This window comes from Rana temporaria, chromosome 9 (assembly GCF_905171775.1).
Source record: "Rana temporaria chromosome 9, aRanTem1.1, whole genome shotgun sequence".
Classification (NCBI taxonomy): domain Eukaryota; kingdom Metazoa; phylum Chordata; class Amphibia; order Anura; family Ranidae; genus Rana; species Rana temporaria.
In genome coordinates this window covers 145,943,828-145,955,252 of record NC_053497.1, presented here as the reverse complement: position 1 = coordinate 145,955,252, position 11,425 = coordinate 145,943,828, and the positions used below count along the sequence as shown (strand labels likewise).

At 43.1% G+C, this 11,425-nt stretch overlaps 2 protein-coding genes across 2 annotated transcripts in view; both read right to left on the bottom strand.

Moving 5' to 3' along the window:
- Positions 1-548: 548 nt before the first annotated feature.
- On the bottom strand, positions 549-2,007 carry LOC120914203 (extensin-like). Its single transcript, XM_040324767.1, has 2 exons — positions 1,746-2,007; positions 549-1,668 (listed from the first exon to the last, which is right to left on the bottom strand). The coding sequence occupies exon 2, from the start codon at positions 1,539-1,541 to the stop codon at positions 615-617; it is 927 nt and encodes a 308-aa protein (XP_040180701.1). The 5' UTR covers positions 1,542-1,668; positions 1,746-2,007; the 3' UTR covers positions 549-614.
- Positions 2,008-4,912: 2,905 nt separating this feature from the next.
- The window catches only part of TOR2A (torsin family 2 member A), a 12,192-nt gene continuing 5,679 nt past the window's right edge, over positions 4,913-11,425 (bottom strand). Inside the window, exons 3-5 of the mRNA XM_040324765.1 lie at positions 11,400-11,425; positions 8,687-8,814; positions 4,913-5,779 (exon numbers count right to left, since the gene is read on the bottom strand). The exon at positions 11,400-11,425 is cut by the window's right edge and continues 150 nt beyond it. Coding sequence (XP_040180699.1) covers positions 5,538-5,779; positions 8,687-8,814; positions 11,400-11,425 — 396 coding nt within the window. The 3' untranslated portion in view covers positions 4,913-5,537. The remainder of the gene's footprint in view (positions 5,780-8,686; positions 8,815-11,399) is intronic.

Below are 11,425 nucleotides of genomic sequence, written 5' to 3'. Positions count from 1 at the left end.
AGGGGGTGGGTGCTTCTGTTAGACAGCGATGGAGGGTGAGCTCACTCACCCCTTGGCAGATAGCACATCTCATCCTGGTATATCTGTGGCTGCTGGGTTGTAAGTTTTCATCCCCTGCAGCCATTAACCCTGCCGGAAATCCATATTCTGGTCAGAAAAATCTGTCAGAGTGTCAGGCAGTCTGAAACCCGGACACATGATTCCAAACCCGAACTGTTCTGGTGAATCCCGGAAAGGTGGCAACCCTAGTACCAATCCATTGCCAATTTTAAATTTCATTTTCCTTTACAGCTTTGATGAGTTGCTGGAATTGTTGATCAACAGATTGCAGAGGATGGACACCTACTTCCGCAACTGTATCCCCCCTGTGGAGCGACTTATCATAACACTGAGGTAATTTTTATTTAGCGCTTTGAATGTAATACACTCTATTATATATATATATATATATATATATATGTGTAATAAAAACCAAACAAAAATTCTGTAGGAACAAAATTATTTTAATATTTTAATCAACCAAAACATTGGGTCTTTTTTTTTTTATTATGAAAATATACACAAAGTGCACAAATACACAAAATATACAAAAATGTTTTATACATAATCCTTATTTACAATTGCTGTAAATTTGGGGAGGAGTCCTCTTCCCCGTGCGGTGACATGGCGACCGACAGTGCGTGGGCAAAAGGGGGCCAAGTGGAGGTGGTGCTGTCTTCCCCTGACCAATTGGAAGGTGGTGTTGCTTGTGGTGGTGGTGGTGTTCGTGTTGGGGCATTCCTGAAAGTCGATTGTCTCGGTCGATGTGGGTAATGTGATGTAGGTGTAGTCGTTAACGCAGGGTAAGTAGAAGGTGGTGGGTGGTAAGAAGAAAGTGTTGTAGGAGGCAGAGTACTGTATGTGACAGGTGGTGTTGAGAGATGAGGAAAAGGAGAATGAGGGTGGTAAGAAGAAGGTTGTGTATAAGGAAAAGGATTCAGAGAAGTGTGAGTGGAAGGTGTTGGCACAGGAGGTAAATGAGATAGAGTGGTGGTGAAAGGATGGTGCGCAGAAGTCGGTGGTGGTGTTGGTCGAGGAGGTTGGTCGGAAAGCTGTGGTCCTGTCCAAAGGGTAACGGGTGGTGGGGAGAAATGGGTCGTGGGTGGTGTTGGGACATGCTCGGTCCGTTTATTGGCATATGGGCCATAGGGTGGTGGTGGTTCGGATAAATCGTCAGCTTCTGTCGGGGGTATAAATGTCGAGATGTATCTAGCCGTACAGGACAGCACCACCGCTTGCAGATTTGGGGGAACTTTGTCGATTAGTTCCCCCAGACATTTTGCTACATTTTGGCCATACGATCTGTTGCTCATCCGGTCAGACATGTTGGTCATAATGTCCAACATACGATCCAGGGCTGGATCCGGAGCAGGAGCCCTCCTACGCAGAGCACGCGGAGGTCCAATATGCGCAATGTTAACTGGGGGCTGCTCTGCAAGTGGTCTTGTTGCATTAGAAGTTGATGCCTCGGAGTGCTGCGGTTCCGGCTCCAGAGTAGCCATCGCTTGATCCCCCGATGCCACGCTCTCTCTGTCCCCTCTCTCTGCCACGCTCTCTCTGTCCCCTCTCTCTGCCACGCTCTCTCTGTCTACTACAGCTGTGGCAGCCTCGTCCCAGCAGCTTTCAGTACTGAAAAAAGAAATCATGTATTAAAAAATAATTTTAAAACATTTGGTTTACCGAGCAAAGTACAGATAATGGTTTACCTCCCCAAATCCAGCACCGGTCTCAGAAACTCCAATTCCTTTGCGTGAACGTATTCTCTCACCGAACATGCTCCACTCCCACTTCGCCGCTGCTCCCGCTGTGCCTTCAGCTGGCGAGCGTAGGCGTCCCTTATACTCTTCCATCTGAGTTTTAGAATTTTCACTGTAAAAAATAAAATAAAATAATATATATTATTTTCTTTGTAGGTATCTATCAACTGGACAATCGATTGCAAGTCTGCATTACTCGTTTCGTATTGGAAGATCTACTGCCAGTTATATAATTCGGGACACCTGCAGTGCCATTTGGGAAGTCCTGAAACCCATTGTGTTTAAAAAACCGGCAGCAGAGGACTGGGAAAAAATTTCCCAAGTATTCTGGGAACGCTGTAACTTTCCGAATTGTCTAGGAGCGATCGATGGGAAACACATCAGGATTGTTAAGCCCATGGCTAGTGGGAGCCAGTATTTCAATTATAAGAAATACTTTTCATTCGTCTTAATGGCTGTGGCTGATGCCAATTATTGCTTTACCTATATTGACATTGGTTCCTATGGAAGTAGTGCAGACTCTGCGATTTTTGGGAACTCCTCTTTTGGGCAATTACTTCGAACAGATGGTCTGGACCTTCCACAAAATAGTCCACTCCCGGGCACAAACGGCCCTCCCCTACCAAGTGTCTTTGTGGGTGATGAGGCTTTTGCTCTGAACACACACCTACTTCGGCCTTATTCAGGACATAATCTGAACGAAGACAAACGCATATTCAACTACCGGCTTAGCAGAGCACGCCGCGTAGTTGAGTGTGCTTTTGGAATTTTGGCGAACAAGTGGAGGGTTCTCCACACACCGATTGTGCTCAATATGCAAAATGCCATTAGTGCTGTAGAAGCGGCGTGTGCCTTGCACAATTTTGTCAGGCAGCGTGATGGTCTAGATTACGAGGAGCCAGTCCATGAGACTCTGGAAAGAGCTCATTGGACTGGTGTACGTGGGAACACACAGGGGACACATGTCCGTGAACAGTATGCGGCATACTTTGTCTCTCCTGAAGGTCAGGTCCCTTGGCAGCTCAATTCCATTTAATTTATTGAACTTTTCAGCTTTTGACACGCTTATTTTGTGAAAGATAATCTTTACTATGCTGTTTTGTGGAAAAAAAATAAAAAATGATTCATGTTTTAAGAAGTCTCATTCTAATTTTATTTTGATACAGTTTTATCATTGGGTTCAATAGACCTATGATATTGTGTGCCATTTTATATTAGTGACATTCTATCTATTGTAAACTTAGTTTATGTATTTATTCTGTGGTCTAATAAAGGGCCTGTAAGTGACCGCCTAGACGTGGGTTGGGGGTCCGATCAGGACCCCCAGGGTACATCCGGGGGTTAAGTGGCTCTATATGTGTCCCCCTGCGTGTCACTTTCTCCTCCTGTGTAAACACAGGAAGAGGGAAGTGATGACACTGACACCAGTACACGTAGGCACAATCCCCTTTTGGATCTCCAATCCACTCCCCCATCCCCTTGTCACAGTATCAATGAATGCAGTGAACATATATTTACTGATCACTGCAGGCAGAGTGTAGGTCCTGTGTAGCCCCCGTCCCCACCTGCCGCTGTAGTCGCTAGGTCGATTGAATTTTTTTATTTTTTTAGATTAAAGATGTGTAAAATAATATTTTTTTTGGAAAATGTCACTAAATTTTTGGATTATTAAAAATCACAGAGGGGATCAAATATCACCATTAATAAGCTCTATTTGTGGGAAGAAGAGAACGCAATTTATGTTTATAAGCCATGTCGCATGACCGCACAATAGTCATATTTGTAAAGACACATTTTTAAACTTAACAGCATATTGGTACGGTAATAAATGCCTACTGTAACGACAAACAATCATTCCATTATTTCATTAGTGGCATTTTGTATTTGTTATGTTTTTTGATAGAGTTTACCTTTGCTATCATGGGACTTATTTATCCGTGCCCAGTTCTCATAGATTTGGCTCCCAATAGAACACCAAGCGTCCCAACGGGTGGTCCTCATTTTGTAGCCCGGTGCCCTGCTGTCATAAAGACAGGGGTGCTCCTTCACCATCCTGATGAAATTTTCAGGCTCCAGCATCGAAAGGGTTCTATCAAATTCGGCCTCCATTGATAAAAATGTGACTTTTCTTTATTGTAAGTAAAGTAAAATGGTGATTTCACAAGTTCCTGTAAAAAAATATGTCATTTCCTGTTTTGTTTTGGAGCTGTATGGGCGTCAAAACGCGCATAAAAACGCTTGCTGTCGCGCGATACGCTCAATTCGCGCGTTTCCCATTACTTTCTATGGTAAAAAAAAAACGCGCGGAAACGCCTATGTCGCGCGCTTCGCGCGACAAAAAAAGGTCCGGGACTAGTTTGAGCTTCGCGCGACAGGCGTTCAGGCGTTCAGGTGTGAACAGGCACCATAGGAAACAATGTTAAATCTGCCCTCCCGCGTTCGTGAGCAGTGCGTTTCAGGCGTAAAAACGCCTAGGTGTGAATGGGGCCTAAGAGTCGGTTCACACATAGGCGGCACGACTTCGGGGACGACGTCCTGAGGACGACTTCAGAGGCGATTCGCAAAACGACTTCTGTATAGAAGTCAATGCAGATCGCCCCGAGCCGCCCCCGAAATACTACAGGAACCTTTTTTCTAAGTCGGAGCGACTTGCGTTGCTCCTATTAGAACGGTTCCATAGCATTGCATGGGACGCGACACGTCAGGTGGCTGAGCTGCCTGTCGTGTCGCCCCAGTGTGAACCGGGTCTAACAAGAACGCCATGGTCTATTCAGACTTGAATGAAAGATGACCTGTGAAGAAGCATCATTGAGGTCATCCGTTTTCTATTCTGGTCCAATTCAATTCTTAGTGTTACAAAGATTGCTTTATGGAAAGGAAATACAATGTCCATTCCTGAAGATGAAGTGCAAGTAAACCCATGGGGAGGACAGTAACTCCTCCATACATTGGTAAATACAGAGCATTTTGCATGGACATTTACAGTGAGATATATTCAGGTTGGACAAGCTCTCATTTGACCCTGCCTGAATACAAGACAGTCATCCACTATATGATACAGCCTGTATAGATGACTGATCTCACACGCCCAGGCATGTGGTTCATTTGATAAAGGATTAAAAAGGTCTTCCAAGTTTATTAGAAATATTATTCTGACCAGACATCAAATGGTACATAGGAGAATGGCTCCACCAGGAGGAAAGGGTACTGAGGAGACACAAAGGCCACCCACCCTCTCCATCTCTCATATTCTCTTTCAAAAAAATTAAATTTGGTTCTGTAACCCAGCAGAACCTGATCAAAGATACATTTGAATTAACAAAATACTATTTATTAAAAACTGGAAATCATCATCATTTCCCTTTTCTACAGTAAGTGGAGATCGCTACACAACCAATGCTGACCTCTGTCACTTCCACATCATTGTACTTTGACTCCTAGAGTGTCAGCATATGGCACCTTCCATTGTGTAAATAAATAGAATGAGATGCGAATCACATTTCTCGATTTCCAGCTGTCCTTGTAAACAAGTCATTTATACAGTATTTCGATAAAACCCTCCGAACACCCTGAACTTTGTACGTGGCAATCAGCAGTCTCTCTAGATAACCAGACACTGGGTCATTAGCAGCCAATATCTCCCAACATGGGGAGACTCAGAGGTTGTTCTAGAGAAATGAAGTGTGACACATTGCTCAGAGATGTCTCCAATTCTCCTCCGCCTGCACTCAGAGCAGCTGCTCACAAGTAGTAGTTGATGCGGGACGGTACGGTTTTGCAGCCTGTTGATGAGAAAACATTTTTGTCTTCAGGAATGTAAACCAGACTGTCTGCTACAGACGAAACAATATCTTCGATAGCCAAGCCTTGCTGTGCCAGCTCACTGCGAACGCACTGTCTGATGTGGTTAGGGCGCAAGGGCAAAAAAGGCACAATGACATCTACGAGGTTCTGCTTGATGATCTCAGACTGCCAGAATCCATCTGCCAAAAAAGATGTACATATAGTGAAAAACAAATCAATGAGGGGATAGCTTATGTCTTACGCATTTTTTTTTCCCTCATTCATTCAGTGGGTTGAATGAAAAAAAAATAAGCCGATTCCTCCATCCACATATTCATTCCTACTAAGCTATTGTATTCTGCCGGCGGCTCTCCTGCGTCTCTCGTCCTCACTGGCTCACACAGCAGCAGGAGCCGGTGGATGTCAATCATAGCCAGTGAGTGAATGAGGAGGGGGCAGGGCCAAGCTGCAATCTGTGTGTGAATGGACACAGAGCTTGGCTCGGGAGCTAGCCTGCTAGAGTGCCCTCATAGCGTGAGGCTTGTGCTATAGAGGGCACTCAGCAGGGACCGCCAATGGGAGAGCCAAAAAGAGGATCTGTGCTGCCCTGTACAAAACCTTTGCACAGAGCAGGTAAGTATGACATGTTTGTTTTTTTCATTCTTTCCTTTAGAATAAATTTAAGGCTGGCCATACAATATTCAAATTTCATCTAATACAGCAGGAACTAAGATGCGTGTAACCCCATTGGCACCACAAACTCAAATTTTGATTAGCTAAAAATTAAAGGAGCGGAGTGCAAAATTGTCAGCTGAACAGTGACTGCATCCGATCTGATACAGCCACAAACGCTGCCACTGTCTGAATACAACAGCCATCAGGGGGCGATACCTCCATCAATGCTGTTTAGTATGAGTAAATACACGCACACAAATTATATATACACAGTTGTGTCCAAATATATATGGACCTAGGCACAATTTTAGTTTTTTTCCCCAGGTATTTATCAAAACATATTAAAGCTATAGTTATATAATATTGGTTGAAAGTGCACACTCTCTGGTTTAATTTGAGGATATGTACATCCAAATCAGAGAAAGGGTTTAGGAATTATAGCTCGAATGCCTTGTACACACGGTCAGACTTTTGACCATGCAAAAGTTCCTCTGTGAGTCCGACGGAAAGATAGATCAAGTCCAATAGAGGCTACATACAGCCGGACTTTCCGAGAAAAAAAAAAGCCCATCTGACTTTTTTTCACCCTCGGAAAGTCCGGCCGTGTGTATGAGGCAAGGGACCAAAAGTAATTGGACAATTGAATCAAAAGCAGTTTCATGGCCAGGTGTGCGCTACTTCTTTATTATTTGTTGATTCTAATGCCGCGTACACACCATCACTTTATGTGATGAAAAAAAACTACGTTTTTAAAAACGTCACTTTAAATGACCGTGTGTGGGTGAAAACGTCGTTTTATGTCTTGTGAAAAACGACAAAAAAAAAATTGAAGCATGCTTCAATTTTATGTGTCGTTTTTCAAAACGTCGTTTTTTTACTTCACAGAAATTGACCGTGTGTAGCAAAAAACGACGTTTAAAACAAAGTTTTTACACCCGCGCATGCCCAGAAGCTAGTTATGAAGCGAGCTTCAATGGAAAAACGTGGTGGAACGTAACCTCGCTTTGCTAGAGCATTGTGAAAAAACGATGGTGTGTAGGCAACTTCGTCTTTGAAAATTGAAGTTTCAAAAACGTTGTTTTTTACTTCACAGAAAATGTCGGTTTTTTTCATCACATAAAATGATGGTGTGTATGCGGCATTAGTGTGGTATTTGCATTTGGAATCTATTGCTGTGAACCTACATCATGCATTTAAAGGAGCTGTCCATGTAGGTGAAACTTTCCATTGCAAGGCTTCAAAAACAAATGGGCGTATCATTGTCAAAGTCTACAATCAAGAGAAGACGTCACAAGAGCAAATACAGATGGTTCACCACAAGGTGCAAACCATAAGCCTGAAGAATAGAAAAAACAGATTAGACTTTGCCAAAAAACATCTATAACAAAGCCAGACAAGTTCTGGAAAAGCATTCTTTGGACAGATAAAGCTAAGATTAATCTGTACCAGAATGACGGGAAGAAAAAAAAGTGTGGAGAAGGCTTGGAACAGATAAAGATCCAAAGCACACAACGTCACCTGTAAAATATGGTGGAGGCAGTGTGATGGCATGGGCATGAATGGCTTCCAGTGGCACCGGTTTATTGATGATGTGACAGAAGACAGAAGCAGCCGGATGAATTCTGCAATGTTTAGAGATATACCGTCAACCCAGATTCAGCCAAATGCTGCCAAGTTGATTGGACGGCACTTCACAGTACAGATGGATAATCATCCAAAAACACACTGCAAAAGCAAACCAGGAGCTTTTGAAGGAAAAGAAGTGGAATATTCTGCAATGGCCGTGTCAATCACCTGATCTCAACCCTATTGAGCATGCATTTCACTTGCTGAAGACAAAACTAAAAGGCAGAAAGACCCACAAAGAACAACTGAAGAAAGCTGCAGTTAGAGCCTGGCAAAGCGTCAGAAAGGAGGAAACCCAGTCTTTGGTAATGTCCATGGGTTCCAGAGTTCACATAGTAAATTTCCAGTAAAGGATTTTAAAGAAAATATAAAAAAATTAACATTTTATTTGATTATATTAATTTATCCAATCACATTTGAGTCCCTAAAAATGGGGGGGGGGGCACTGTGTGTAAAAATGCTTGTACTTGATATTTATGATCAAACAGCTGAAAGTCTGCACTTTAAATCCATTTGGATTGTGTTGCTTTAACTTTAACTTTACTCTGGTGGCATACAGAGCCAAACGTATGAAAAATCGTACCTGTGTCCAAATATATATATATATCTATATATATATATATATATATATATATATATATATATATATATATATATATATATATATATATATATATATATATACACACACACACACACACACACACACACACACACACACACACACATCTTTTTTCAATGTGGAGGGTGGTTCAGAGACACAAGCACAATATAGGGTTTGGTCTAAGATGGTAAACTGAACTCACGTTCCTGGTCGGATATCACAGTGTTGGTTATAGCAGACTCTACATCACTCAGCTGGATCTCTTCTCTGTCCCTGCGTTCTCTCCAGAATTTCAAAGCTACTCGATTAATGTCATCTCCTCCTGAATTGCTGCAAACACAATCAGATTAGTGGGCTACACATCTCAAAGAAAGCAGTTTTTGGTCAATTTCTTTTAAACATTTTCGGAAATTTTTACCACCACTTGTATACAATCTTCAATTTAAAGGGAAACTTTATGTACAAAATTAGAATGAGTGAACAGGCAGGATTTTTAATGTAGAGACCTGCTTTGTCTCTTTTGCATTAAAGTTACCTACCTGCCTCTCCTCCCTTGTACAAAATTGGCAATGCCAACGGAACTCCCAAGACATGGATGAGCGAGTTTGGGGTGGAGGAACTTGACTGGCCTGCAGAGAGTCCTGACCTCAACCCGATAGAACACCTTTGGGATGAATTTTAGCAGAGACTGCAAGCCAGGCCTTTTTATCCACATCAGTGTCTGACCTCACAAATGCGCTTCTGGAAGAATGGTCAAACATTCCCATAGACACACTCCTAAACCTTGTGGACAGCCTTCCCAGAAGAGTTGAATCTGTTATAGCTGCAAAGGGCGGGCCAACTCCATATTGAACCCTACGGACTAAGGCCTGATTCACACCTATGCATTTTTTTTGTGCTTTTTGCACTACAGAACGTGTTCCATAGGAAACCATGTTAAATGGATTGTAGTGCAAACCTGCAAAATGCACTAAAAATGCATAGGTGTAAATCAGACCTAAGGTAAGCGTCCAATTCTTTTGGCAGTATAGTGTATGTTCCATTTGGACAGCGATGACCTGGCTGTGCTGCGTGCTTCTAGCTGTGAGACCACACTCACTGGTAGCAAGTGGTCTCTACGAACAATTAGGAACCAATCAATGTGATTACCGATCACATGGATTTCTTAGTAAACACAAATGTCACAGACAGCTGCTGATGTATTTCTCTTTCTGTATGTACACAGAAACACAAACTATACAAAAAATAAATAAAATTATATACATTTATTATACACACACACACACACACACACACACACACACACACTTTTTTATTTTTTTTAAGACAAAACATATAATTTTTTTTTTGTCTATTTGTCAGTCTATAGAAATAAATGATAAAAAAAACATTGTATCAAACAAACCCAATGCTGGCTGCAGGAACAACAAATATGTATCTTGTTCTTTTACAGGTACGAGACTAATCCCAAATGTTCACGGCCCAACAATGAAGGAGTGACCACACAGCTATGAACCTTTAGGACAACAGCAAGCCACTCTTCCAGACGTCCGGCACTGAATTGGTGCATGAGCGTTATACGGTTTTCATGTGCTCCTTGTAAACATTTGGCTTCCCCGGAGTTGGATAAAGTGAAAGAAGAAGGCGGCTCTGAGTGATCCATCAGCAGGTAAACTGATGCCAACAGTCTTCTGGGGTTCCGAGAGCATGCAGCAGCAATCCCAGAAAAATGCCACCATCACTTTGCCCACTTATAGAAAACTCCAAGCCTACCTCTTTCTCCATTTTCAACTCGACTACGGGAGCAGCGAATGGTTTGCAAGGAGCGCACAAAAACCGTATATCGCTGATGTGCCATTTTCAGCGTTGAACATCTGGAAGAGTGGTTTGGTGGGGTGGTACAGTTTCATGCCTGTGTGGTCACCCCTTCAATGCCGGGCTGTGAACTTTTGGTACACCCCTAGTATGTGTTGCCCGAAAAGGTTTACAATAGTAACAGGGTCACGCTACAAAGAAGCCGTCCCTTAGCCCATTCAGGGTAAAGTAATAGGTTCTCTTAATAAGAGCCCCTAACCACTGATAATCACCTTAGCTTTAATCCCCCCCACTAATCTGTTCCACCATCAGGGCTGGAAGTCCTAACCTTGTGTAAGCTCCATGTTGTATCATACAAAAGGTCTTCTCTTTGCTCATGTGACAATGCTCCCGCCTAGCATTTGGCTGCTCATTCTAAAGGCCACATGTTCTCCTAAACGTGAAAGCGCCATTTTTTCCCTGAGCGTTTAGATGGAGGCACAGAGCGGTGGGATGCACGGCAAAGGTGAGTATCAGCAGGCAGAGAGGTTTTTCTTTTAGGATAAAAATCTCTATAACTAAGAGCCCTTTCACGCTAGAAACAGTGCCTGTAAAGCGTCTGAAAACTGCCTTCCATGTCGCCCGACTGCGAGAGCCCGAGTGTTTTCACACTAAGGCGGTTCAATTGCGGGACGTTAGAAAAAGTCCTGAAAGCAGCATCTTTGGGGCCATTTGGGAGCGCTGTATAAAGCGCTCCCAAAATGACCCTGCCCATTGCAACCAATTGCCTGAAAAGCTTTTTAGAAGTGCTGCAACACGGGTGTTTTTAACCCCTTCTTCATCCGCTAGCTGGTGTTAAAAGTGCCCCTCTAGCGGCCAAAAAAGCGCTGCTTTAACAGCGGTAAATCACCACTACAACGAGCGGTGCTTTACCACCGCTAACGCCTGGGCAGCCCCAGTGTGAAAGGGGTCTGTAACGGTCACCACCGTTTACGACCTTCCATCCCATCCACGACGTCTCTGGGTGTCCCGGGTCATTCCGTTACAGGGTCTAATGTAGAAAATTGTAGGTAAGGTGTACACATCCTTGAAGAAGGATCCCACGATTACCATCTACTAACCTTATAAAGATAAATATGGCCTTCTT